General features: G+C 46.9%; 1 protein-coding gene across 1 annotated transcript in view; it reads left to right on the top strand.

The window, feature by feature from the left end:
- Positions 1-27,281, top strand: part of WASF3 (WASP family member 3) — an 89,826-nt gene extending 62,545 nt beyond the window's left edge. Inside the window, 8 exon segments of the mRNA XM_067016831.1 lie at positions 5,360-5,494; positions 7,615-7,768; positions 11,332-11,449; positions 16,381-16,556; positions 20,431-20,694; positions 22,019-22,076; positions 22,078-22,387; positions 24,156-27,281. Of these exon segments, the coding sequence (XP_066872932.1) occupies positions 5,360-5,494; positions 7,615-7,768; positions 11,332-11,449; positions 16,381-16,556; positions 20,431-20,694; positions 22,019-22,076; positions 22,078-22,387; positions 24,156-24,313 (1,373 nt within the window). The 3' untranslated portion in view covers positions 24,314-27,281.
- Positions 27,282-27,842: the final 561 nt, after the last annotated feature.

Raw genomic sequence — 27,842 nt, forward strand, 5'->3', positions numbered from 1 at the left:
TTTCTCTACTGTAAAGTTTTATCCCCTATGTAATTAGTAAGTTTCTTATGGGGAGACACTTTGAGACTATGTTCTGTCCCAGTTCTACCCAGTAGTCTTAGCATCCATGGATGATTCTTGGCCAAAGCACTTCTTATTGGGGTGGTTACAGAATGGTGATTTTTGTCATTCCTTAATTTCTTCTACATTTAGTAGTTGGAATTCTGATGTACGTGCTTTCACTTCTTTCCCTGTTATTCATTCATTCCTTTGTTTATTTACAACAGTACGGACTCATGCACTCTTATTCCATGGATTATAAGCCGTCATCTTGATTATTTGTCTCAGAACTCAAATTTCCCCAGACTTGGCCAGTGGGACCCTTTCACGCTGGCTCCTGTGTCCTTTTGACATGTCCCCACCACTCTCTGAATACTTCTTTACTTCTTTTGAAAAGCACACCAAGATATTCTAAGCACATCTTGTACTTTTTCACCCTCATCCCTAGAATCAGTCATGTTTTCAAGGAGCCTCGTTCCTTTTAGTGGAAAATGGAAAGCCAAAATCGTGACGAACCCAAGATCAAGGTGCTGGGGGTACGGATTAAAATTTCTGAAGGACCTCGTTATGACTGGTTCCTTGTTCCGCAGAAAGGACTCACACAGACACACTGATTGTTTCCCGAAAATCCTAAATGCAACGGGAAATCCGCACATAATTTTGATGCTCTGGCAGTTGGGAGGCACACTTCGCTACCTGACACACTCGGACCTGAGCTCATGGTGGTGCTAATAAATCTGCCAACGGCTTCTGTGTCAGTAAAGAATGAACAGATGGTGCTCACCTCTGTGTGGTCTTCAATTCAATTCAGAATTATTTTAGTTTAGCTATTATTGGACTTGCCACTGGAAGAGTGAGTACAATTAAGCTTTTCGAAGAAGCTGCAGTTTGCAAAACTGAATGCTGTAATTGCAACACTTTATTCTTGTTCATCGGAAAATATAGTTCTTCCATTTCCTTCTCTGTAGTCACTTGTCAGCTTTCAGCAGCTGGAAAAGATTAAGTATGCAAGTCTTTAATTTCTGTTTCTTTTTATAAATTGAGAACTTCCAATGGGAGTATAGTAGCAGTTGTATGTTTTTTTCAAATAGGGTTAAGCATCGAAGGTAAAGGGCCCGTGTTATTGACCCTTTTCAACTTATTTAGCATCTAGCAGAGTGTGCTTCTCAGCAGTGCTTGCTGTGCTTTGAGAACGCTGATGTCTCTTCTGCAAGAGGTTGTGCGGTATATGCCTGTGTTCTTGCTGGTATACGCTGTCCCTACTAATTAGATTTCTGCAGTGTTGAAGGGAAAAGGGTTGTTTAGGAGTTGCACTGGAATTTTTTTTTTTTCTAACCGTGAATGGGCAAGTAGAAAAACAAAAATTAGTTGGTTCCATTTTGACTATGTCTGGCATTCCAAATAAACAACTGCTAGACCTGGATCTAAAGCATTCGGAACACGGTGCTATGTCTACAGTCACCTGCCCGCTGAACGGGCAGGCATTTTCCCAAATGGGCTTCAGAAAACAGTATTTCTGAAAGGTGTTCCTGGTGTTTCCAGGCCCAGTCAGTTTGAAAACGGGGTGTGCTAGGGGCTTCTCCTGCAGAATCGTAACACACACGAGTGTATTAAATATTTTAAGATGCCCTGACGTATAGATACATGTTTAAACCTCGTAGTCCAGCATTTCCCAAACTTACATGAGCAGGGAACCTTTGTTGGCTGTGTCCTTGTTAACAAGGAAACACTGGTACAGGTTATGTGTTTTTATTCAAGAGATACTGAGCACAGGCTCAGCAGACAGTGCAGAAATGCGATGCAGATAAGGCATATGGCTCATATACCCTTAAAGAACTTCCATCAATAAAGACAATAGGGGCATGTGATGCATCCTGTGACTGAGGCGTCCTTTGGGTACAGTAAGTCCCGGACACGTGAACAAGTTCTGTTCTGAGAGTGCGTTCGTAAGTCTAATTTGTTCCTAAGTCCAACAAAGCCTAGGTACCCAGCTAACACAGTTGGCTATATAGTGCTTTACTGTAGTAGGTTTATAATACTTTTCACACAAATAATACATAAAAAACAAACAAAAAATAAAACATTTTTAATCTTACAGTACAGTACCTTGAGAAGTACAGTAGTACCAGCCACATCACTGCTGCTTTTACACTTGCTTCTGGACATCCCGGGCTTGAAATAAAGACACTGTACTACTGTACTCTATACAGCACCGCACAGTAAAGTACACAAAAGCACAGCCACTTGTAGAGGATGCACGCACGTGACAATGTACGCCAGACACGTGAACTAACTTACATGACCGGACCTGGGAACACACGTTCGTATCTTTGCAAGTTCGCAACTTGAAGGTTCGTATGTAGCTGACTTACTGTATCTGAGAACACAGAGCGGGGCCTCTGATCTCACAGACCCCTGTCTGCATCTTGAGGGACTGATTTCAAGTGTATGCATTTTTATTCATTTATTGAAAACTCTTTTTGAGCACCTGTGATGAGTCAGGCACGCCCTAGACCTCGGCTACTGAAACAGCAGCGCACAGACCGAGGCGAGACCTCCTCTCCCGGATCGTGTGTCCTAGTGGCAGGAAACAGGATGAATCAGTACGGCTGTGTGACTTATTCCGTGGTGGTGAGCGCTCGGGAGAAAATTACAGCAGGGCCGGGCCGGGCTGCGTGTGTGTGTGTGTGTGTGTGTGTGTTTCCGTCTGTGAGCGCAGGCCGGAGGCGATGGCCGTTCAGCTGGAGTTGCTGGAGAAGGGCTCCCTTAAGAGGTGACCTTGGGTCTAGACCCGGAGGGCAGCCGTGGCCCAGGCAGGAGGGACAGGAGACGGGGGCGTGAGCAGCGGCCGGTGTGGTCCGCGTGAAGCGTGCGAGGGAGAGAGGGAAGCAGGGGAGGGGCCCGCGAGGCAGAGGAGCCGGACCGCGGAGAAACCTTCGGAGCCGCCGCTGGTCTTCAGCTTCTTCCGAGCGAGGTGACCGTGCGCGGATTCGAGCCTGAGGAGGACCGACGGGGTCCGCGGGCAAGTGGGGCGGGTGTCGGCAGTGCGTTCTTCCGGCGCGCAGGAAAGGGGCAGAGCTGAGGCCGCAGGGGTGGCGTGAGGCCGCCGGGAGCCATGCAGGGCCGGCGCGGCGGCAGCGCGCCGCAGGGATGTGAGGGTGGGAGGCCCACCTGGAGGCAGAGAAACACAGCTGTCCATGTAATTCGGGCGAGAAACGAGGAGGGCCAGAGCCCAGGGGCCGAGGTTTGGTGTCAGTGGCCGTGGAGGGAGGGAGCTGTCACGGAGGACTCTGTTCTCGCTTGGGCTTCTTTGGGGCGTGGTCGGTGCCTTTCCACGTGGGGCTGCACGTCTGAGTTAACGTGAACATGAGTTCCTAGGAGAACGTGTGGTGGCTTTGAGAGTCTTACAGGACATGCGTGTGGAGATGTTTATGAGGTAATCAGCTGCACAAGTCTCGCTCAGGAAAGAGTTTACAAGGCAGCAAACAAACATTAACTCTGGATGCCACATCTAGTTACGGTGTTTAAAAACATAAAATTAGTGTGAAGACTTTTTACTGAATGGACCCCTCAGCAGAGAAGGTGTACAGGCAGCCAACAAGCACATGGAAAGATGCTTCCCATCATGTGTCATCGGGGACGTGCAGATTACAGCGAGGTATCGCCACACACCTGCTAGAGTGGCAAAGATGCAAAACCCGACAGCACCAGGTGCTGGAGAGGGTGAGGGTGGGGGCGCCAGGAACTCTTGTTCACTGCCGGTGGCGATGCTGCAGCCGCTCCGGAAGACCGCGGGGCTGTTCCTCAAAGAGCTAAACGCACTCGTACCGTAGAATCTAGTCGCCACGCTCCTTGGTGTGGACCCAAGTGAGCTGAAAACTTAGATCCACACACAAAGCTGCACCCACATGCTTATTCAGAATCACCAAATGCTGGAAGCAGCCAGGATCAGTAGGTGAACGGATAAAGAAAACTGTGTCACATTTAGACAGTGGGATGTTATTCAGTGAGAAAAAGAAATGCGCTATCAGGCCACGAAAAGGCACGGAGGAGCCTTAAGCGCATATTACTAGGTGATAGAAGCCAATCTGAAAAGGCTCCATACTCTATGATTTCAATCATATGACATTCTGGGAAAGGCAAAACTATGGAGACCGTAGAAGCGAGATCAGTGGTTGCCAAGGTGGGGTGGGGTAAATAGCTGGAGCGCAAAGGATCTTGGGGGCAATGAAACCACCCTGTGTGATGACTGCGGTGCCAAATCCCCGTCATTATATGTCGAAGTCCATAGACTGTACCACACCAGGAGTGAGCCCTAATGTAGACTGTGGACGTGCGGTGATAATGGCACGTCCGTGTGGGTTCATCAGCTCTAACACGTGTACCAGCTGGTGCAGGATGCTGATAGCAGGGGAGGCGATGTGTGTGGGGGGCAGGCGTTATATGGGAACTCTCTGCTTTCTGCCCAGTTTTTCAGTGAACCTAAAACTGTCTAAAAAATGAAGGCTAGTTAATAAAAAAACAAAAAATAGTGGTATCCCTGTCTGGGGAGAGAGGATGCAGGCATGCCTTGTACACTCGGTAGGCAGTTATTAAATGTTTGTTGAGTGAATAAAGGAATAGTGTTCGGATTTGTAAATTCGTCATAAGCAGATACTGATTCCTATCTTGCTTGTTAAACTTTCAGAAATGTTATTAATTACACTTTAAGAAAAATTGGGAAGTATGTCTAGCACTCACAAGCATGAAGAGGTGGATCCACAGAGAAGAATTTAGCTCAGAATTCAACATGTCGATTTTTAGGGAGGGCCAGAGCCAGCACTGTATACCTAGATTTTGAAATATGAATTAGAAGACGTTAATGCCATGGGAAAGTTCTCGGCACCATATAAGATGTCTGAGATTTCCGATTGTGAATGAGGTAAAATCCTAAGTTTAGAAAACAACATGATTTATTGAATTACCTTGGGAAATAAAAGGAAACCATAGGTCCTGAGGTGTTTATACATAAAGCATGCAAAATGAGAGAGTAATTTTTGCTAAAGAAGTTTAATGGAAAGCAACTTGTGGGTTAGCTCGTGTAACAATCAAGTAAAAATTCTATACTGTTTTGGGGCATTTAAAAATTCTACAACTTTGGGTCAGTCTCAGATACGTGTCAATATTCCTAATAAATTTTGAAAAATTCTACAGGCCTTTGACTGTGATACTTTATTTTTGTGATCATTTGCACAAAACCCCACGTGTTGAGATTGGAGTTTGGCTTGGGTGAGAATGTGGGTTCTGACCGGGTGGCCTTACCCATGCGTTCCTTCTCCAGGCAAACATGCTGAAGACATATTTGGTGAGTTGTTTAATGAGGCCAACAACTTCTACATCCGAGCAAACTCTCTTCAAGACAGAATCGATCGCCTTGCTGTCAAAGTCACCCAGCTGGATTCAACAGTGGAAGAGGGTAGGTAATTGCATGAGAGCTGTGAGCTGGAAATGATGCGGACAGGACGGGAGTGGTTAATCGCAGGGTAATTCCTGCTTCTTCCTTGGGGTCATATGCTGTTACTTCGTCTTGTCTTTTCCTAGAAGGACAGTGAGGGGAAAACCCCCAACATGGGGTTCATTAGTAACGAAGAGAGTCCCATCTTGTCTGCCTTGTGTGCCATATACTCTTTCTTTAAATAAACTACCCGTGTAGCGTCTGTTTTAAAGGGCTCTTTGAGTGCATTCAGTATTAGAAGTCCTCACGGAGGTCATTGGTAGTCATTGTAAAGATAATTTCTTACCTAAAACTCACAGACTGTCCAGCTAAGGGAGAGGGTGAGCTATCACCTGCTGCCCTGCTTAGGGCGGATGCTTCTAAGGCATCCCGCTGAGCCCGCTGGCTGAACTGCCCAGAAAGAGCGTTTCCTGAAGGCCTCTAGGCTTCCGGGTTTTAAAACAAAGTTAACATTGACAGGCACTGTGTAGTTAATTGATGGTCAGGCCTTGAAACTGGGGTAGTTTCAACAAAATTAATATTCAACAATTCCTTTAAAAATTTTTTCCACTTGCTGCCTCTTTTGAACAAAAGACTGAAATTAGACTGGAAAAAAAATCTGTCCCCCCAAAGCAAGATGTGCCATTTTATGTTTACTTTGAAGAAAACGTTCAGATTAAGAGTTATTTTTACCTTTATATAAGGGTACTTACAATTTCTCTTGTTGCATTAAAACAATCCTGGCATATGATTTTTCTACCAGGCCTTTAATAGTAGTATTAATAAGAAGTGAAGGTTTTCTTTTTTTTAATATAGTTATTTATGGAATTCATCCCTCACATTTAAGAAAAACATGTTTTCTCATGTTCAGATCTTTTTCAAAGGTCAAAATTAAGTTAGCAAACTAAAAATTTAACAGAAATGTAGAACATTGATATTTTAATATCTGGTATGAACCTTTTTACTGACTTTTCCAACAATAAGTAGCAAGCTGAAGCTGTGCTCTTTTTAATCTGATTTTTAAAATTTATCTCTTATTTTAAAAAATATAAATTTGAATAGCTACTTGGTCTATTCAGATAAGAAATTTTTAACATTTTAAATCAATCATTCACTTTTCAAATGGTATCACAAGTGATTTTTTAAAAAATATTTGTCTGTCTTCAGTTTTTTATTGGTTCTTGCAGTTGTAATGCTTGTGATAAACCTTACACTGGAGAAGGTTAGTCTGTAGGTTAAATCTCATGAGATTCTACAGCATATCTCACATCCTTAAAATTTCTTTCCAATCAAGACTTTACCGTATTACTTTCCTCGGCATGGATGTAATTGTAGAAGAATCCCTCGGCCGAGTTAGGAAATCTGTGCTCGGCTGGGGCCTGCCGCTGTTCTGCCGGGTGACCTCGGACAGGTCATTCAGCAGCCCTGACCGTCAGCTTCGTTGGTCCAGTGGGCTAATGCAGCAGGTGACCCACCTCAGAAAGTCTGTGTCGAGGTCAGATGGGTTGATGCCTGAGATGTAGCCCGTTGCACAGACTCAAGAAATGAGTATGATTAGCCTGGTTCTCTCATCCCTTAGTGTAGATTTGTATCATGCTGCTGAATGTCTAGGGGTACACGGGTGCTGAAAAGCTTTGCCCTCTCTCCTTAATGTTAGGGTCCGGAAAATTTCATGCACTTTTTACCTTGTGTGTTTTTTGCAGAAGTTATTTCCCACATGTATTGTAATTAAGCTGGTATTAACTGTTTGAGTGATTTTCCCCCCGAAGATACTCAGGGGTGTTGTGTTTACATCCCTAGTAATAACAGAACTCTATTCTGTGTGGTTTCTGAGAGATGCTATTTAAGTAAAAGAATGATGCTCTAATAGTAGGTGCAATGAGACCATTATAGCTACAAAAGAAGGAAAGGCGGGACTTACAGAGATAACCGTGGTCTTTCAGAGGGAGGGAATATGCATGTGCTATTTAAGCGTGGTTTTAAGTGAACAATAGGAGACATTATTTGGCTATTCTAGGAGATGTTTATGATTGTGAGTCAAATTATACTTGTTCCTAAAATATTTCCATGTAACCCGACTTGGGGGACTTTTCTCTCAATAGTGTCACTACAGGACATCAACATGAAGAAAGCTTTCAAAAGTTCCACCGTCCAAGACCAGCAGGTGGTCTCAAAGAACAGCATCCCTAACCCTGTTGCTGACATTTATAACCAGAGTGATAAGCCACCCCCTCTGAACATCCTCACACCGTACAGGTACGGCTTTGTGTGTCCCCAAGAGCCTCTGCAGTGTCAGTAAGTCGAGAGGGGCGAGCAGTGCGGTGAAAATATCCTCTCAGACTTTGAGGCTGACAATTGCGCTGTTGACCACAATGAAATTAGTTACTTACAGAATTGCTGAAGTTTGAGTGTTTCAAAATGTAAATAAGTTTACTAAGAGAAGTGGGAGCTCTCACGTTGGCTTTTCAATGCAGATACCGAAAGCAGAAGTAGGCACCTTACATAATACCCCTGTGTGATTGTGTTTTTCCTCGCGTTCAAAATCGAGTTTAAAGGAACTGCAGAATTCACTTCTAACGCAGCAAAACACCTGTCTCAGCATTTCAGCCCTGCAGACATTTGCTATTGAATTCAGAAAAACATGTTCTGCAGCATTAGAGGTTTCTAAGACTGAATATATAGTCAAGAAATTAACCTTCTGTGTGAAGTGGTAGGACACATTATGAGGACCAGGCTTCCAGGAAAAAGAATCGAAAATGTGCAAAAAATGAATATTAAGAAACTAACTAAAAAGGCTCTTTAGAACTCCTCTCCTACCGCCTGCCACATCAGTGTGTGCTTTCCCGGTTCATGTACTTCCCTGTTCTTCCCTGTCTTTGCGCACCCCACCGTCAAGCTCTCTGCTCCAGCTTCTGACCGCTCAGGCTGGTGGTGGGGTCCCCACGGCCCCCCAGGATTAGCTCTGCTGGGTAGAACCCCTGCAGGGGCCTTCCTGAAATCACTGCATCCTTCATGTCCATTATTGCCCTCCTGGGCCCAGTGGCCCTTCTCAAGGGAGTGCCCAGGGGTTTTCTGGGTCTGAATGACTGTCCTTTCGCAGGGTCCAAAAGGAGATGTTTGGAGCTGCCCTTTGTTGCAGCTCTGCTAGTGAAAGCAGTAATTCAGACTGCATCCCTTTCTTTCAGCATGGACAGAAAGAGTCTCCCAAAAATGTAATAGAGATTCCATGGAAACCATGATGGGAGAGGACCAGGGTACCACATTTTTATATGAAACAAGCATACTTTTCTGGAGGTTTTAGCACACTCACTTAAAGATATAGGTGAATAGTGGTATGGTAAGCCTAACGTTTTAACTTGTGACTTTGCTTTTGTTCAATAGGCATTTTTCTGGGGCAATTTCAGTTTACTTATTAGCCCAGAGCCATGAGAACTCAGTAAAATTTTCCTAAGAAACCTCACTAAATATTTTGTTCTAAAGGAAAAAAGAAACCCAGAAAACTCAATGAACCACCTGTATTTGATTATTCAAGATCATGATCAAATATTTGTGGTGATTTAAAATGTTTTAATTGCATAAAAAATGAATCGGCCTTTATATATTACATATTGTGTGTTTACTCAGTTTTATGGAAAAGGGAAATGTCTTTGACTTTTTAATAGCGTTTAAGAATAGTAGTGCCAGCTCAAATCTACTTTTTATTAATACAGAAATGTTTGGGGTAAGGAAACACATAAACTGTTGCATTTGGACTTAAATATGACACAGTCACAACGCCGTCTTAAATATGAGATGCATAATGTGACTGAAAAATCTAATGTTTAGTTGTGATAAACATAGGGCATTTCTGCTTATATTCTGATGTCAAGGTTAACATTTGCTTACGTTATTAAACATATTTATTCCATTAAGTATTAGCTCCTCATCAAAGTATTAGCTCCGTTTTTGAAAAAAAGAAGGTGCATTTTATACATCTTAAAATTGCAGCAAGTTCCTGCTCAGTTTTTCTGTCTTCACCTATATTGAAGACCTAGTATCTTAGGGAAATGATTTATATTTTTCACAATAATGTTATTAATAAAATCTCAGTACTGCACGTTGCTTCTCACTTAGGAAATTTGGAAAAGAAAGGATTTTAAGTAATTAAAGTTTAAAGTACAAAGTGAATTGTGCTGATTCGTTAGCGACTTTAAGACAGAGCTACCGATGACCCTCGTGAAAACCCGGGTCTCTTTATTTGATGCTGAGAAGCTTACAGAACACAGCATAGCAGGAACTTCAAGACCAGGTTCCCTTGAGTAATTCATGTCACTTTCTTTGACCGTGTGGCCACAAACTCTTTTCTATACTCATTTCTCTGATTTTTTTCTTTCTCTCTATGCCTTAAATGACTAATTGAAATACTAATTTTTAAAAATAAATTTATTTTTGGCTGCATTGGGTCTTCGTTGTGGTGAGCAGGGGCTGCTCTTCGTTGCGGTGCGCGGGCTTCTCTTGTTGCGGAGCCCGGGCTCTAGGCACACGGGCTTCAGTAGTTGCAGCATGCGGGCTCAGTAGTTGTGACTCACGGGCTCTAGAGCACAGGCTCAGTAGTTGCGGCGCACGGGCTTAGGTGCTCCATGGCATGTGGGATCCTCCCAGACCAGGGATGGAACCTGTGTCCCCTGCACTGGCAGGCGGATTCCCAACCATGGCGCCACCAGGGGAGTCCCTGACATGCTAATTTTAAATGTAAATGTTTTGCCTCCTCTTGAAGGTAACATACAGGCCAGATACTTTTTAAAGCATTAGTAGAATAAATAGAATGTTCACTTCTTATGATTATTTTGAGCTTTGCTATCTATTGATTTATATTACAGCTTTGGATTCATATTGGCTGCATTTTCATTGGCTTTATGATAAATGAATAACTTATATAAAGACTTGGGGCTTCCCTGGTGGTACAGTGGTTAAGAATCCACCTGCCAATGCAGTGGACATGGGTTCGACCCCTTGTCCGGGAAGATCCCACATGCCGTGGAGCAACTGAGTCCATGAGCCACAACTACTGAAGCCCGTGTGCCTAGAGCCGGTACTCTACAACAAAGAGAAGCTACTGCAGTGAGAAGCCCGTGCACAGCAACGAAGACCCAATGCAGCCCAAAATAAAAATAAAAATAAAAAAAAAAGGACTTGAAGTATTCTTTAGAATATAGTAATTGTAGCAGTTCTTGACAATGAAATGGCTACAAGTGAATTTTCTTTGCCGGTTACTTCCATTTAAAAAAATATCTAGGTCATCACTTCTTATCCTAGTTACATTTACACACCATGAACCTTTTGTTTCTTTCCTAATTGAATTATAGACATTGGGCAAACCTGACTAAGAGAAAAGCACAGAGTACTTGCTAATTTTTATCCTAATACCATTGTCTCCCCAGAGTAGAAGTGAATGTATATATATATTAAGAATCCATCCATCTCTTTGTGTAGCCCCCATTGGAATAAACAAAACATACCTTGAAATGACTGTGTAACTAAATATTGCTGTTTATGAGCCATATTGTGATTTGGGGCTGTACTTTGCTATGCCGAAATCTAAATTTGCAAGAGTAGTTTTTACTTCATTATTCTAGGGGAAAAAAATGCTGTTCTTACATGTTCACACATTTTTCCAAATAAGGAAAATTGGGAGACTTAACAGTGTATAAGGACAGTTTGAATTCCTCACGTAGATGTTATCTCATGAGTTAGAATTAACATTAGTGTTTACCCCATATGAAACTATCTAACGACCTTTTCTCCCCCCCACCCCTGACTTGTAATACATTGGTTTATAGAGATGATAAAAAGGATGGGCTGAAGTTCTATACAGATCCTTCCTATTTCTTCGACCTCTGGAAAGAAAAAATGCTACAGGACACAGAAGACAAACGGAAAGAGAAAAGACGTCAAAAGGTAAGTAATTCTAGTATGGGAAACGTGCATATAAATGTGTAAATGGGATTCTCCCTTAGAAATTAGAAGTTTAAAATCAGTAAATGCTTTAAATGGTTGAGATGTTGAATTTCGTGCTGAAGTTTTTTTAGAGGTTGCATTTGTCACATGAAGATACCGTTCAGTCTAACACAGTAATACTGTTTTCAGTAAACACTGTTGATTTTTTCTTGCTTTGCTTTATTTAATAAGTGGCTGAAATTTCAGTTTTGTTCGTAACTGTGGTTTATATCTTTTCTCTTGTTCTTCAAATTTTGAAAAGCAGTTAGAATTTTCTGCTTTGGTCTTTTTAACATTGTTAATTGTTGGGTTGTCTCCTAACTGTAATTAAGACCGTGGTGAGAGGTTCATACTGGATTGAAAAGCGTGTGTGATCTGCACATTTGGAGGAGGTTAGTATTTACTAAAAATGAGATTCCTTATGGTGGGGTGGTCGCAGGCAGGAGAATTGCAAGTTGGAAGGTTGAGAGACATCTGTACTGCAAACGCTCTTGGGAGGACAAACCCACTCTCAGATTAAGGAACTTCTGTTTTGAAAATTATCCCTTTGGGGCCCAGAAATTAGACTTAAACCATTGAAAAATCAGAGTTAACTCTCCGAAGGCAGATATTTGCCAAGCCTTTTATAGGTGAGCTGTGTTTTAAAAAATGACCACCTGCTTTGTTTGACAGATGTTAGGGTGTGTGAATTAAGAGCTTAGCATTTTGTGGGCCGGCCGCCTGAAGGCTCTGAGACACCTAGTAGGTGTATTGACCCAGTAGGAGTGACAGTTCGAGATGGAAGAGAACTTGATACTTGAAAACAGGATTTAGGAAAGGGCACATGGAAATAGGGTGCAGACTGCAAGTGTGAGAGGTTACCACGAATTCTGAGAGGGAATTCCACAGACTTGGTTTTCTGTGTGCTCTTCTCGTGCTGATGGGTTGGGGAGATTTAATGGGAAATCTTTGAAGAGTTGCTGGGTATTCGAGTGGAGAAATATTCAGGCAAAGAAGCTGCAAAGTGTTCAGGTGAATAAAAGGAAGATACTAATCTCTCCAAAGGAAAAGGAACAGAGATTTAAAGGCCTGTTAGTCTGAATCCCCGAACTTTTATATGGTAACAGGGCAAACCCCCAAGTACTTTTTAAGAGTACGCGCCTTTAAAAATCGCCTGCTTTAAAAAGATAATAAATAAATAAATAATCGCCTGCTTTAACCTGGCCTCCCAGGGTTTCCTAGAAGCATCAGCGATCCTTTTGACAAAAGTATTTAACTGTTTTGCCACTGTTCTTTAGTCTTAGTCTCCTCTGTGTGGTTACTGGGTCTTCAACATTATCTGTCATTTCCTTGGCAGTTTTGTCGCATTCCATATTCCTCAAAGACATAGAATTCTGATGAGAATTTCTTATTCATTCATTTATATAATGGTTCTTTTTTGAATGGCTTGTAAATGCTGTGATGAAAAAGAAAGGATTATCACCCTCATGGAGATGACGATGTAGCAGGGGAAACAAACATTAAATAATCGTGCCGTCCTTTGGAACTCATAAAGAGGGAAAGAAATTTGAAAATTTTAATGCAAATCTGCTTTATATAGGAACAGAAAATGAGGCAAGATATCCTTAATTTCCCAGGATTTTAGAAACCCGAAAGTCACTCTGACTTTGGAACAGACAGTTCTATCTGAAGGAAGAATTAGTTTAGAAAATTTGGGGATAAGACATCCATTCTTTCTGAACATGAGATTTCCCTATTTCGATGGATGAAAAGCATTTTTTTAAAGTTTTGCAAAGAACCATGTGGTGGTAGGGCTGTAGGTACCGCGCCGGGAGGCGACGCCTCGGGGAGGCGGCAGCGGCAGGCGGGGTGGTGAGTTGAGGAAGCTCTCTCCGCGCTGCTCGCTGAGCTGCGAGCACTGAGAGCGGAAGTTAGCCAAACAGAGTGAGCGCGTGCGCGGCCGCGTGTGCGTGTACTGGAGAGGGGACGCCGCAGGCGTGCTGGGCGGACGGAGGGGCTTTCAGGTGTCGATCGGAGCAGCAAAGAGCATCTTGGGGCGGGAAACAGCTTGCAGTCGCCTCAGGATTTTAACGTAGGCGGTGTCGCTGAGATACAGGTGCACGATGGTTAACGTTTTATTACAGTTGGGGTGTGTGTGTGGGGGTGTGTGTGTCGGGTGCGTGTTGATGGGTAGATTGGAGGCTAAACCGTTGTAAAGAAGGTGGCAGATATAACACTTACCCCTAAATACGTCAGCATACATCTCTTAAAAGTAAGGGTGATAGTTATTAATTAGTGTAATACAGTGACGCTTGAGTGAGATGTATGTTGGAATCCATTGAGGTCTCCCTTCTTTTTTCTCTCTTTTGGTTTTAAAAGTATTCAGACAATACATGCCAGTTGTAAAATGCCCCACCTACCCTGAAGTAAACACATTCGTTTAGAAAATTTGGGGGTGAGTTTCTCCCTTGCCCAGGCATAACCGCCCTCTGGTAACAGATGTGCATACTTTTCGACCTTGTAGGGCATTCGTAAATACGTGTGTACACATTTCACAGAGTATTTTTTATTCCTAGAATCGACCTGTATACACGCGCGCGCGCGCACACACACACACACACACACACACACACACACACAGACGTATATGTGCAGTGACGTAATAAAGATGTACTTCATTCTTTTTCATAGTTGTGTCATATTCCAAAGTTTGGATGCTTCATAAGCTATTTACCCACTACCGAATTAATGAATATTCAGGTTGCTTCTAAACTGTTGCTGTTACAGCACCGCAGGGGGTTCCTGTGCTCCTGTGCACGTTTCGTCAGGGCAAACTCCCGGCAGTGCAGAGTGCGGACTTGAAACCAGACACCATCCGCTCGCTCCTGTGACCCTTTAAGGACTGAGCCAGTTTATACTCCGAACAAGCCCCCTCCAGTCCTGAAGACTATTATTTGGCATCATCTTCATTTATTTAAAAATTTTAAAAAATGTTTACACCGTTTTTAAAGGTTACTTTCCATTTACAGTTATTACAGAATATTGGCTCCGTTGCCCGTGTCGTGCAGGACATCTGTGAGCCCGCCCTCCACCCGCTGGTTTGCACCTCCCCCTCCCCCATCCCTCAGCGCCCACCACCACTGGTAACCAACAGTTGGTTCTCTGTATCTGTGCGTCTGCTTCTTTTTTGTTACATTCATTAGTCTGTTGTAGTTTTTAGACTCCACATAGAAGTGTATCATGCAGTACTTGTCTTTCTCTGTCTGACTTACCTCCCTGAGCATAATGCCCTCCAAGTCCATCCATGTTGCTGCACATGGCATTATGTCGTTCTTTTTTATGGCTGAGTAGTGCTCCATTGTGTATATGTACCGCATCTTCTTTATCCATTCCTCTGCTGATGAACTAGTATTAGTTTTTGATGAGCTTCCCCACCCCAAGAAAAATCTAGTACGGATTATGCATCTTCCCGTGTCGTTATGAACACTTGGCGTGTGTTCTGTGCATTTCACGTTCATGTCGTCCACCGGCGCAGCCCTTGAGCCCCCTGGATACCTGGGCTAACAGTTCCCCTTATCCCCCATGGGCCTCCTCTCATCCTGGACACCTGAGCGGCTTCCTGCCCGGCATCCCTGCCTTTCCCCGTGGCCTCTGTCCCCGGCGCAGGGGCTCCTCTCCCGGTGCTCCTCCACGTGCCAGCCCCTCCCCTCTCAGTCTTCCTGGTTTCCCGTTGCTCTTGGCACAAAGAACGACATTTCTCCGCAGCCTTCAAGTTCTTACCGTTCGCCCCAATTCACACTCACCTTCCGTCGCTTCTCCTGACGAGATGCTGTCCTGTTGCCTCGTGCGTGCGTCTGGCCCCCTCCTGTGCAGGACTCAGGCCTCCTCCCCCTGCAGAGCTTGTCCCAGCCTCTCGGACGCCCTCCCTGACTTCCACGCCAGACTTCCAGCATTCTCTGTGTAATACCTTCATGTTGTTGCACATTTATCTGTGTGGCTTTGTGGGCGTTCCCCCTGGACCGCAAGCTCCATGAGGGCAGATCCCCGTCCGTTTTGGTTTGCCGTTTGTACCGCCCGGGCCTGGCAGGCGCTGGGGGGTAGTGAGCACCACCTTTCCCCTGGATTTGATCGTTCAGTCCGCGTTCACTGCGCGCGGACCCTCTGGAGAGCCGCGTGTGGAGGTGCCGTGAGGGGAGCGCCGGACTTACGGGCGCCTAGATCACCTCCCTAAAGATCAGCAGATGTCACGGGGGAAGCGGGAGGGACACAGACACACAGTAGAAGGAACTCTCCTCACCTTTAAAGAAGCACCTGCGTAGGACCCAAGTTATTAAGACATTTTTGCTGGCAAAGTAGGGCTGGAGCAGGAGTGATTCTTTGTACGGGAGGGAAGGTAAGTTCTCATCTTGTTTTTGTTTTTGTTAAGCTAGTTGCAGGGTTCGCTTACATATTCTGGAATAACCTTTTCACACTGAAATGGAGCGTTTAACATTGTGTTTTGAAAGATGTTTGCACGTTAAGAAGTCAGAATGGTGTCGGGGTGGGAAACGATTTCTCTGTCTGGTGCGGGCAGGTATTTCCTGTGTATAATAGAGATCTAAAAGGTGTCGTACATTGAAAACAAGCTAAATCCTAGTGAAGTGACAATTCTTGACCAAAAATGATGGTAAGCGACTCTTGAAGTTGCAGCCCAGTAACTTTTGTGTGTCGATGTTAAAGCGTTAGCAATCTGTTATTTTGGTTGGGTCCGAGTTGGGTAAGTGTGTTGGGACGTTCTTGACCCGGGACGGGTCACGATGGAGACGGGCCTGCCTTGTCTGCACCCCAGGCCCGTGGCTGCCGGGGCAACTGCACTAACCTGCTCTTTTCCTTCCTTCTGTCTCGGCATGCTTGCCTTCCTTCCTGGACGTCAGGAGCAAAAGCGTATAGATGGCACAACCCGAGAGGTGAAAAAGGTTAGAAAAGCGAGAAACAGGCGCCAGGAGTGGAGTATGATGGCGTATGACAAAGAGCTTAGACCCGACACCAGGTTGCCGCAGAGCGTACACCACGGAGCGCCTTCCGAGGGATCCCTGTCCCCAGACACTAGGTGTGTGTGCGTGCATGCGTGTTTGCGTGCGTGCGTGCGTGTGTGCGTGCGTGCGTGCACGGCCTGGCTTCCCTGTAAACGGAGACGCACGGTAGCGTCGTGTTTCTGTGGCCCACGGTGTGTTTCCAGACTTTCCTTAAAAATGAACGGCATATGTGTTTTGACTTCGAAATAATAGTTTAAAGCGCTCTTCTATGACGTTGGGTCACTTTGTGTGATTTTCTATCTCTGACTTAACTTGATCATTCCATTAACCTAGATGTACTGTTTTAACCTTGATTCTGAATGTGGGCATAGTAACTGCCTCTGACTGACATTTTAAGTTTAATAATCATTTAATTCTCTCTCTGCCTCTTTTGCTTAGAATGTTGCCTTTCCTTTGCCACTTGGTATCTGAAATGATTGGTAGGTGGTAGCTGATGTGATCAAGGAATAACTGTTGTTCTTTTGGATAACCTTTTCTGAAAGTGATGAACAAAGATTTTTTTTTTCTTCAGTTCACTAATCTTATGTATTCTAATTGCAGGAGGAGAATTCTGTTGCAGTTTATTTTTAAAATTTGTTAGCAATTAAGTAAAAATCTCTATTGCAGGTGTGAAAGGTGTGGTCAGTAAGCAGCATTTATCCCAGAAGGGCTTCACTGAAGGAGAAGAGCTGACCAGTCAACTGTAACTTACGGTTAATTTCCTATTTCTGCTTCTGTGAAGTTGGAGTCTTCCATCAGTGTTTAAAAATGTGAATAGAGAATTCTTAGGTGATTCAAGGATGTTTCACAAACAGCAACTACCTGGACCTCGCGTTAGATCTGGGTTTTTTGTGTTTTTTTTTTAATGTTTATCTTTATTAACCTCAGTGTTTAGCACAGACTGACAGATGGGAGGCGCTTTTAACATTTGGTGGTCACAGCCCTCCATAAATACTCCTGCCCCACAAGGGCTCTCAGTCGTTGTCTGTGAGGCAGGTCTAGGTCCCTGTTCTGTACAAGCTGTGATTGGTTAGCTGTTAGAGAATTAGTGGCGCTTTCACTGAGCTCTGGCCTCAAGTTTTAATCTTCGTGTCAGTTTACTTCTGTGCAGTCAGAATGATGACACACCTCTGCTCCTGGTTCTCTGGGTGGGGAGAAGTGCTTGAACTTGACAGCTCCCAGGAGGTCCATTTGGTTTTTGTTTCCTGCTAACTTAGTTGTGACTGTTTACTCATGCAAAACATATACTTTGTAATTCTCCATGTATTCTCTTTCATTCCAGTAGGTGGATGGAAAATGACTTTTTTTAATCCCTCAGTTGAATAATTGATATTTATTCTAGAATCTGAGATTAGATTGTGCCATACTGGGTGTACAATTGATGGATGATATCCCTTAAATTATTTTGGAAATTTTTATTTTTTATTTGACTAAAGTGTATCGCTATTTTTCTTATTATGAAATAAAATAAACTTTCTATATTTGGAAATTATAGAAAAAAATTAAAGTATTCATAATCCTCTTATCCAAAGAAACCACTTTTTTTTGCATTTTAGTGTGTTTCTTTGGTCTTTTTTCTGTAAATGTGTATATTTTTCCTTTTACAAAAGTGAAATCCTGCTGTGTGCTTTCTGTCTTTTGATTTTTTTAACTTCTTGTATTCCTGTTTTAAGTATTATTTAGAAGCATGGTTTTTCATGGATGTATTCAGGATAACTGAGGGAAATTTGAGTATCAAGTACCGTGGTATGTGTATGAGTTGTTCATATAACTTATATATTTTAAGCTGATCACAAACTAATGATAGGTTTTTACTCTCTTTGTAGATGGTCAGGAATGGTTTGATTCTAGGCGTACGTTTAGGATAAGACTTGACGCGGTGCCTGCCCGCTGCTGGCCCCAGCGATCTGGAGCAGGATGTGCCTCCTTGCCCACTGTGCTTGGCCCTTTCCTCCTCCTGTCCTGGGCGTTGCAGACGCCCGACTCTGCGCGCCCCCCCCCCAGAACCCTGAGGGATTCGCTTGAGTCTCCCACTGGGTCTCCACTGCTCACACCTACTTCTTACTGTTTCCGTCTTGTCTTCGCTCCTCCAAGCTCTGTCTCGCGTCACAGATCATTCCTGACGTTCGTGCAGCTGCAGGACCACCCACTCGTGCCTGCCCTCGTGCCGTGTCTTCCGTGGCTGATTTCTGCCTTCCAGTAGGGGTCCTTGTCCCTCGGAGGTCAGCCCCTCCTCACCTCTCCTCCAGCCCCCCGGTGTCCCCTGTACCTGGGCAGGGACCCCTCGAGTGACCGTCCTGTCTCCCACCCACCCTTCATCAGAGCCCTGTCCTCCCCCCGCCCTCCTGCTGTCATTCTTGATGTTGGACGTTCACCGCCCGTTCCTCTCCTCCATCCGATTATGCCGTTTCTGTTGCCTCCTTTCGGACCTTTATCACCAAGCTACTTTACAGGACAGCTTTCCGGATTGTGCCAGAATATTCCCAGTTCCTGGCGTCTCACCCCATCAGAAGCACTCGGTGTTTTGTAGATAAGTCTGTTTCCCCTAGAAGGTTATGCCCGATCTATGATGTAGCCCCCCTGACAGAGCCAAGCACCCATCGCCAAGGACTCCGGAGTTTTCGGTGTTTACGTGTTTAAAATAAGATAAATCTAAACACAGGTCAGAGTCTTGCCCCATTAAAAATAGTTTTAACTCTCTGGCCAGCAGCTGCCATAGTTCAAGAGACAGTCATAAGCACACCGTAATCTAGAATTTATAGTGCACTTAGGGGAGAGGAAAGCGAGTTACAAGTTCTTATTCTATTGCAGTTAGGGAAGGAAAAAGAAAAAAGCCAGCAATCTTTTGCCATTTAAAGAACTCTTCTGTGTGGTGTGATACTCCAGGGACGCTGCTGTCTGAATCCCAAAGACCCAGTGTGTGTTTGCCTCTTCCCTTCAGAGAGAGAGACACAAGCTGAATCCTAACAGAAACCAGCAAATAAGTGTGAGAAAAGTGAGAGCGAGAAGAGAAGAGTGGGAGAGAAGATGGGCGTTGAGTTTATGAGTGACGCCAGGAAGCCGCGGCGGGCGGGGGGCTCGGGAGACGGCGGCACGCCCAGAGGGTCTGTCACTCCGCTGGTTCTTGGACCGCAGCCTCAGAGCCCCCTGCTTCGGCGTCACGAGGGGCTGTGCCCCCTGCACTGACGACGCGTCCCGTGTCCCGGGCGACCAGCACCCCGTGACGTTGCCGAGCCCTCCCCTCCCCCAGCGGCCGGGCGCCAGCGCCCTCCTGGACCCTGCTGGACCCTGCTGGACCCTGCTGGCTGAAGGGAGACGTGCCTTCCTTCCAGAGTTTCCCTCCCACCCGTGCGGTCGGAGACGGCAAGGGGGCCTCTGCGCATGGCACCGCACTCCTCTCCTTTTTGGCTAAATATGCCTCTTCTGTTTAAGAAAACTACGACTCACCGCATCGCAGCCTTGATTTCTTTTTCTGTTCTTACCGTTAATATGTATCCGGTTCGTCTGCCATTTGATAAGCTCTCATCATATGCCGTCAGTTTCACTGCACTGAAATCTTAGGTCTCCGATGCCATTTTCAGCTTGAGCACAGCGTGTCGCGCAGCCTCCTCGCTCAGAAAAGAGCGGCTGCGAGGCTGAGCAAGGGCGCTCAGCCGTCCGCCGCTTGCCCGTCCGTCCCGCGCACTCACTTCAAAGCTGCGGCTCCGCTGAAGCCACGTAACCCTGGCGCTTGCCGCTAAGTCGTGATTCCATTGTCGCTTGTGGGCCTAGACCTAGTTGATGGGAGAGGGAGTAAGCGTGTGATGTCTGTGCCTTGGCCGTGTTGCTATTCAAATACATGCCGATGCCTGGGAGGGGAAATCTTTTTCACTTACGTCCTTTTCTCCCACCCCTGGTTCTGGCCGCCAGGTCCCACGCATCGGACGTCACAGATTACTCGTATCCCGCCACCCCCAACCATTCTCTGCACCCGCAGCCTGGGACGCCTTCCCACGGAGCCGGTGACGCAGCGCCACGCGGGCCGGCAGCCCAGGCCCCCGAGCGCGAGTACCGGCCCCCGTCGGCCTCGGCCAGGCACCTGCCCCTGAACCGGCCCCAGAAGCCGCCTCCGCCCCCGCCGCAGGCCGCAGACGCGTCGCAGGCCCCCGCGCCCTTGGCTCCCGCCGACTACGGGTAATTCCCCACTCCCGGGCTCTGACCGTGGCTTTGCCATCGCACTGGGGTCTTGCTGCGCGGGGTGGACGAATTTTCACTGAATAACCACCCTGTGGAGGCCGGGATGCAGCCAAGAATGACCGGATGCGGATACTGTCAGTCGTGAGAAATCCAGTGAAAAAAACGCAGCGCCGCGCTGCTCCCCCCTTTTATGACAGATAAACCTCAGGCTGGTGTCTGCACTCGTGCACACACGTTCCCTCTATGTCTGAATGACTGAGCCAAGGCATTGACGAAGGATGAGCTGCCAGTTTTGTGACCCTGTCCCAGGTGCTCCGGTGTTTCTCTGTATATGCCGGGCAAACCGCAGAGAACGCGTATCTCAAAGGAGAACACTACACAGTGCAGCACTTGTTACACTTGTACACGTCACCCGGACCTCTTGGTGCCCACATACTCTCTGCCACCAGGTCCTCTTGTTTTCTGTCGTTTGGGAAAAATTCGAACACCACCTAAACAAAGACCCTCCTGTTTAGCGTTTATTAATTGAAGCCCCCCCCCACCCCCCCGCGCCTGTGTTTTGCAAGGCTGTAGTTTTCGCACAACCTCAGTCTTTAAAGAGTTATAGTCCCTCCGAGTCAGCGCCCAGGGAAGTTGAAAATGTGTTTCCATCAACAGTGTTTTTCTTCACTCCGGAGCAGCGTGGGTCATATTCTGGACGTATGTCCCTCAGCTCCCCGAGGTTTTCCCCCTGTGGTTGGTTCTCTGTAAGTCAGGACCCCCAGAGTGTGTTCTGTGGCTCTTCCCAAGTATCAGGCAGAGAGGGCTGGCGGTCCAGTCGGTTTGGAAAGCTCTTGGCTAAATAGAACTCGGCAGATTTCTGGGCTGGAGGGGTTTTCAAAGCTTTGGCTATTCTGATGGGCGTCACGGGCTTGGGTAGTTTCCATGGAGGCACGATATAAAATACAGAATTTTCCAATCTGGTTGGCCACAGAAGCCTTGTAAGATGGGTTTTCAAGCCACCGCTCCTGAGATGCCTCGTGCAAAGGATGCATTTGTGCTGCCTTCCTACCTCTGCAGTCAGCTATTCCGGTGTTCCACAGAAAGTTACTTTTTCAGTGGTTAACTTCCCGGTGCGTGTCAGTAGACCGTCTTGAATGCCGACCTAGGGATTTATGTGGACCTGTGATCCAAAGCGTGGGTGTCCGTGTCCTGCAGTGTTGTAAACTCAGCTGCCAGTGTGCGTCTTGTCTGGGGAGGCCTCTCTCCGAGGCGCGTGGGAACCTCCGAGGACGGGACCCCGGGCTGCTCTTTGGTGACTCTCGTTTCGTGTCTCCGCCAGGATGCTCCCGGCGCAGATCATGGAGTATTACAACCCCTCAGGACCCCCGCCGCCGCCGCCCCCCCCCCACGATCCCTTCCGCACAGACTGCTTTCGTCAGCCCCCTCCAGATGCCCACGCAGCCCCCCTTCCCGGCGTCCGCCGGCCCCTCCTACGCGGGTCCTCCCCACCCTCCCTCCAGTGGGCTGGTGGTCACGGCGCCGCCGCCGCCAGGCCCCCCGCCGCCGCCGCCGGGCCCTCCGGGTGCCGGCTCTTCGCTCTCCTCCTCGCCGATGCACGGCCCGCCGGGAGCCGAGGCGAAGAGGCCGGAGGCCGCGCAGCCGCCCGTGAGCGACGCCCGGAGCGACCTCCTCGCCGCCATTCGGATGGGTGAGTGCGCGTCCGGGGATGCTGCCCCCTGTCCCGGCAGCTGCGGCCTCGTCTGCTTCCAGCGACCCCCTCTGCCCCAGAGGGCCGGTAGAAGAGGGTGGAAGGAGCCTTGTTTGGTTTTCTTTTTTCTTAGCAGTGGATACGTTTCTTTTCAGTGCAAAGTAAGCTCAGTGATAAAGCACTGAATTCAGGAAAGCTTTACTTGAGCAGAAACAGGTAATACAAATAAATGATCGTTCATTAATTGGATCTTTTTTCTCTGCATTCTACTCTAAGGGCCAGAGTATAAATGAAAGAGAATGAGCTCACGTCAGTGATTTAGTTTTTTTTAGAAATCTAGGATGTATCTTCCTTAGCCTTTTCATATTTTTAGTTTGCTGTGCTAAGCCAGTAGATTTTCAACATTTATTTAAGTAGCAAAACCCTTGTCAGGTGAAGGTCCTGCACCAAACCCCCCAGAGCATGAAATCTTAAGAAGTGGAGCGTCTCTGGTCAGATCAGAGGGCGGAGGAGCCCAGATCCTCGCCCATGTGCCCCTCCCGGTCAGAACCCACGGCAAACGTCGGTGCTACGTCATTTACTCTTAACCCCAGGTCCCGGCCCCCACAGCGGCTGAGGGTCCCGGAGCTCGCGCGCGCATCGACGTTACCGCCGCACGATGGTTTTCTCAGGAAAAGAGTCCCAGAGTCGTCATACCTCACTGGTCACGTGTTTGGGGTCCTGGTGGGACAGTGTTTTGCTTTTTGACCCCTGTGAGCCTTGTCCAATGAGAGGGATCCACAGCCTGGATCTGTCAGAGGAAACCCCTGAGGAGTCCCATCGAGGGGCGTCCTACAAAAACACAGGAAGGTCGTAGGACACAGAGATTAAGGGAGGTTAATGAAACGTGGCAAGTAATGTAACAGGTGAGGTCCCACGGCGGATCCCAAACCTGGTGGAAAACTTTTTTCGTTGGTTACGTTAGGTCTACTTGCAAAATTTAAATAGAATTCATAGAATAGATGGTACTATTGTATCTCTGCCGGTAGTCTAGTTTTGATCAATTTTTTTTTTTTTTAAGGAGAGACACATGAAGTATTTTAGGGGCAAAGGGGCCTTATATGCCACTTAACTCTCAAATGGTCCAGAAAAAATGTGTGTGTGTGTGTAAATGAGAGTGACAGAGGATAAATTTGGTCAGATGTTATCAGTTGGGGATTCTGAGTAGGTTATATGGGAACGTTTTTCTACTAGTCTTACAGCTACTTTATAGGTCTGAAATTATTCTGAAAGCAATAACACATTACATTGTTAGGTATCCCATTTTGTCACTTACAGAGAGTAAGAGGATTGTGAGCTCATACCCATTTTCAACAGTAATTGTTGAAGTTAAGCTTTCTCACGTACCTCGCCCGCTTAGCCAGAAGCTCTCGGCTCTGCTTCCCAAGCCTTTGGGTTCCAGGCTGTCCAGGAACAGGGTCCACGGTGGGGGCCGCCGGCCACCGTAAATCTACCTTGAAACGGCCTCTCGTGCCCGGTGGCTTCCGGGTCAGGCTGCGCCGCCCCTACGTTTCAACACATCGCTGTAAAGGGTGTTACGACTTGACACGTTTCCTTTTCTCTCGGTCACGAAGCTCTGTTTCCCAAGCTTCCCCCCTCAGATTTCGCAGGCCCGCTCTTGTAGTGTCGGTAGGGAGAGCCACGGCCGGACAGACTTACCTGTCCGTTTCTGTACGCTTGGAGCGGCAAGCCGAGGGGTTCCGTTCTAAGCCGTGTCCCGTGTCTCCAGGAATCCAGCTGAAGAAGGTGCAGGAGCTCCAGGAGCAGGAGGCCAAGCGCGAGCCCGTGGGCAACGACGTGGCCACCATCCTGTCCCGGCGCATTGCCGTCGAGTACAGCGACTCCGACGACGACTCGGAGCTGGACGAGAACGACTGGTCCGACTGAGGCCGCGGCGCCCGGGGGAGCGGGCTGGGGGGCGCGCCGCGGTCCCCGCGGCCCCAACACCCACACGGCGGCGGCGTCATCCCGTAGCTTAGTGACTTTTGTATCGATAGTGTGAGATTGCTTTTGCACATGCAAAAATTCTGGGTTTTTCAGTATTTACTGTGGAATACTTAAGTGCCACTAAACATAGCAGACCGGGCTGCACATGAGGAAATAAGCTGTAACTATTGCATCGTCCTGAAAACAGCCTGCTTCCTTTCTCTTGGCCATGAAAGTACTTAGTGCAGTTGGGGTTCACTCTCCTTGGTCATTAAGATCCTGCAGACTTGCTGTGTGGTTGTGAAGCTGCCTGATCTCTGGTCTTTGCAAGATTAATGGCTGCGTCAGACTGATGTCTTCCCATCAGGAAGTGATACTGTTTCCACTTTTTTTTTTTTTACATGTGTCTCAGAAGAAGAAGTTGGTTTTAGAGAGAAAGATTTGACAAGTAGGAGAATTAGACGTTTCTGTTTTCAGTCTCTCGGCCTGGTAGCCTCTGTGAGTTGGAACGTCCTGTTGAAGAATTTCGTTTGCTTTGCTCACTCCTGTGAAATGTGAACTTGGCCCTTTTCAGGCAGGATTCCCTGTGGGCATGCATGGAGTCGGTGCTTGTTGAGGAGTTTTGTAAGAGGTTTCAGCAGCACAGTAGTCATGAAAGCGGAGAACAGCCCTTCTTCCCTCAGGGCCGCTGCCATCTGCGATGGCACGCAGAGCCCTTGGCAGCCCTTGCGGCTCGGGTGCCAGCCTGCCCGGCCCCGGGTGGCCCCGGGTGCAGGGCCCTGCACAACCTCTCTTCCAGAGCCATGTGCCAAGCGAGGCCACGTGGAGGCCTCGGTGCTGCAGAGAGGGCGCCAGGCGGCACCCCGCCCCGCCTGGTCTGAATCCTGACAGCTTCAGTTTAGGTGACAGGAGACCAGGGCAGCTTTGCGCCTTTCCTGGTGCCGTGGCCAGTTAGGGACCCAGCACAAGTAGGGCCTTCGCTCTGTCCTGGAAGCGCACGGGCCCCTCTCCCACGAGGTCGTCAGCTCACGAGGCCGGACCAGGCACCTCAGAGGAGAGTCGCCCCTTCGCTGGAGCAGGTCACGTCCCTTCCTCGTCCCCTCCCACGTGGTGACACGCGAGCCCAGGCAGACTTTCCTGCCCCGGGCAAACCCCTGCGAAACTCATGAGTGAGAGCTTACATCCTGTGATGCCGGGTGAAGGGTGACTGCTTGTGTGGAAGCAATAAGCACCCCAGGCTTTGGTCTCAGATACAACTTCTCAGATGTGCGAGACACATAACCCGCTGAGCAGTTCCTTCTTCTGTACCGTGTGTCAGGCGGACCGTGGCTCCTAGTGACTCTCAGTTGTGACCCAGCGATCCGTAGCCGAGGCAGAGGTGGTAGAACGTCAGCAGGACCCCGACCGCCGGGTTTTTGTTAACGAGCTCTCCTCAGGACGTCACCGGCCCCCATCACGTCTGTGTCCCCGTGGCAGGCCGTGGTCATCCTGTAAGGCCAGCCTGACGGGCTTTCAGCCACCTGGGTTGGAACTCTGAAAAGCCTCAGGTCTGTGTTACCTTCCCCAGTGCCCGGGCCAGGTTACCTGAGTCTCTTCAGCTAGAGCCGGCTGTCTGGGCGTGTGGTTCTTGAGTTTCTGCGTCTTGGAGCTCGTCGCCATACGTTTGTTGCCTGTAACTAGTAGTTGTTAATGAACTTTCCAGTTTCTCTCTTCAATTTCTCTCCTTTTTCCCCCCCAATGTGGGGGCCAACCGTGCTGGCACTTTCCTTGGGACTTTTACCAATTTTGATCATGTTTTGTCTTTCTTATAATATTTTGTCTTTAGCTTTGCTTTGGATAAGGAATCACCTGTGTCATTCTAGAACTTGTATGTGGTATTGCTTCCTTCTTTTTTTTTTTTTTTTATGTCCCTTCTGTCCTCAGGATGGAGAGAATGCATAAAGCTACTACCCATGTCAGGATTTCTTCTGTTGATACCTTCTCACAATAAAATCACTGGCACTTTATTCGTCAGTATTCATGAGCCTCTTAAGTATTGGCTGTCTTCCTGTAGTTTAATCAGCAAGTTATTTTCAACTTGATATTCTGACTAGTGAAAAAGCTTTTGCCCTGATGTGTTATGTAGCCTTTAAAAGAAGGGGAGAGGACTAAAATCCAGTTTAGATTATTTTTTGCAGTATTTTTCTCAGCGCACCTGATTTATTCTAAAAATGAAATGCAGACTTTTTCTAATGTGATAGTACATGACAAGGAAAAAGTGACTATTTTGAATGGTCCGTTCTCATTTGCAAAAAGTATTTACAAAGCAAATGGAGAAAAACATGTAAATGCATCCTTCATATCCATGGATTTTACATTTTAAAGTAGTTGTACGTTGTAAGCTTATTTTAAATTGTCCCATCCCCCGCCCCCGTGTGTATTTAGTTTAATTTCTGACAAGCCTTTCCTCATGTCATAGATCAGGCAGAGGGGGATGAAAGATTCCTCACAACCACGCACGGTGTGGTTGCTTTTCTGTTGTTGGCCCCAAACCATAGGATCCGGTCACTCATGTTTGTCTTCAGTAAAAGTATACACTGTTGGAGAATTAGCGTTTTCAGTTCAGTAAATTTTTAGAATATCGGAATCTTTTCTGAGCACCGAGTAGCTAGGTTGTGACAGTTTTGTAATAATTTGCAGCTGAAATTCGTGGCACATTTTCATCCGTCGGACACTCATGGGAATGTGTCAGCAACCGTAGCAAGTGATTTTTGTTCTCTAAACCAGAGTCTGTCATCTTGCAGTATCACCAATGCTGTTGTACATTGAATTTAAAGTGGTATTAAAAAAAAAACAAAACCTCCTAGTAAACAATTTTTATCTGTTTGTATATCTTACTATAGATTATGTACAAGTAACATCTAAATAAAATTACACTTTTAACCCTCAACACTTCTGCTTATTTATAACAGTGTTGTATGTTTAATCTTTGGAGGGGGGGGGGATGTTGGGGGTTGGGTGGGGCTTTTAATTAGCGTTTTCATTATTAGGTAACAGAAGATACTGCTCTGATTTCCATTTAAATTTCTGCTCAGTTCTTGTGTAGCCCAGAGTTCAGGTTGGATTCTCCAGTGAGTCGGGAAAGCACTGGTGTGGTTAGAAAGAAGAAGCCGTTCCCGGAGCAGGAAGCAACCTGCCCAGAAGACAGAGGCGTCTCGACCGCATCCAGTCTCGTGTATCATAGCGACTGATATTCTGGAGCACTGATTGCTTCCGAGATGCTTCCATTTACCCTTAAAGTAACCCTTTGAAAGGGCCATTCTCGCTGCTTCCTGTGGGAGAGAACAGGGTGAAGGTCAGCCGCTGGCCCGGGGAAGGTTCGGGGCGATCTGGACTGCAGCATTGCAGGGGGTCGGGGGCTAAGAGGGGCGCCTCAGGGGGAGCAGGCTGTGCTCGGCGTGTGCTACGTTCGTCTGCGTGTCCGGAGCCCCTCCCGGCGTGGCCCGACCCC

This window comes from Kogia breviceps, chromosome 16 (assembly GCF_026419965.1).
Source record: "Kogia breviceps isolate mKogBre1 chromosome 16, mKogBre1 haplotype 1, whole genome shotgun sequence".
Lineage (NCBI taxonomy): Eukaryota > Metazoa > Chordata > Mammalia > Artiodactyla > Physeteridae > Kogia > Kogia breviceps.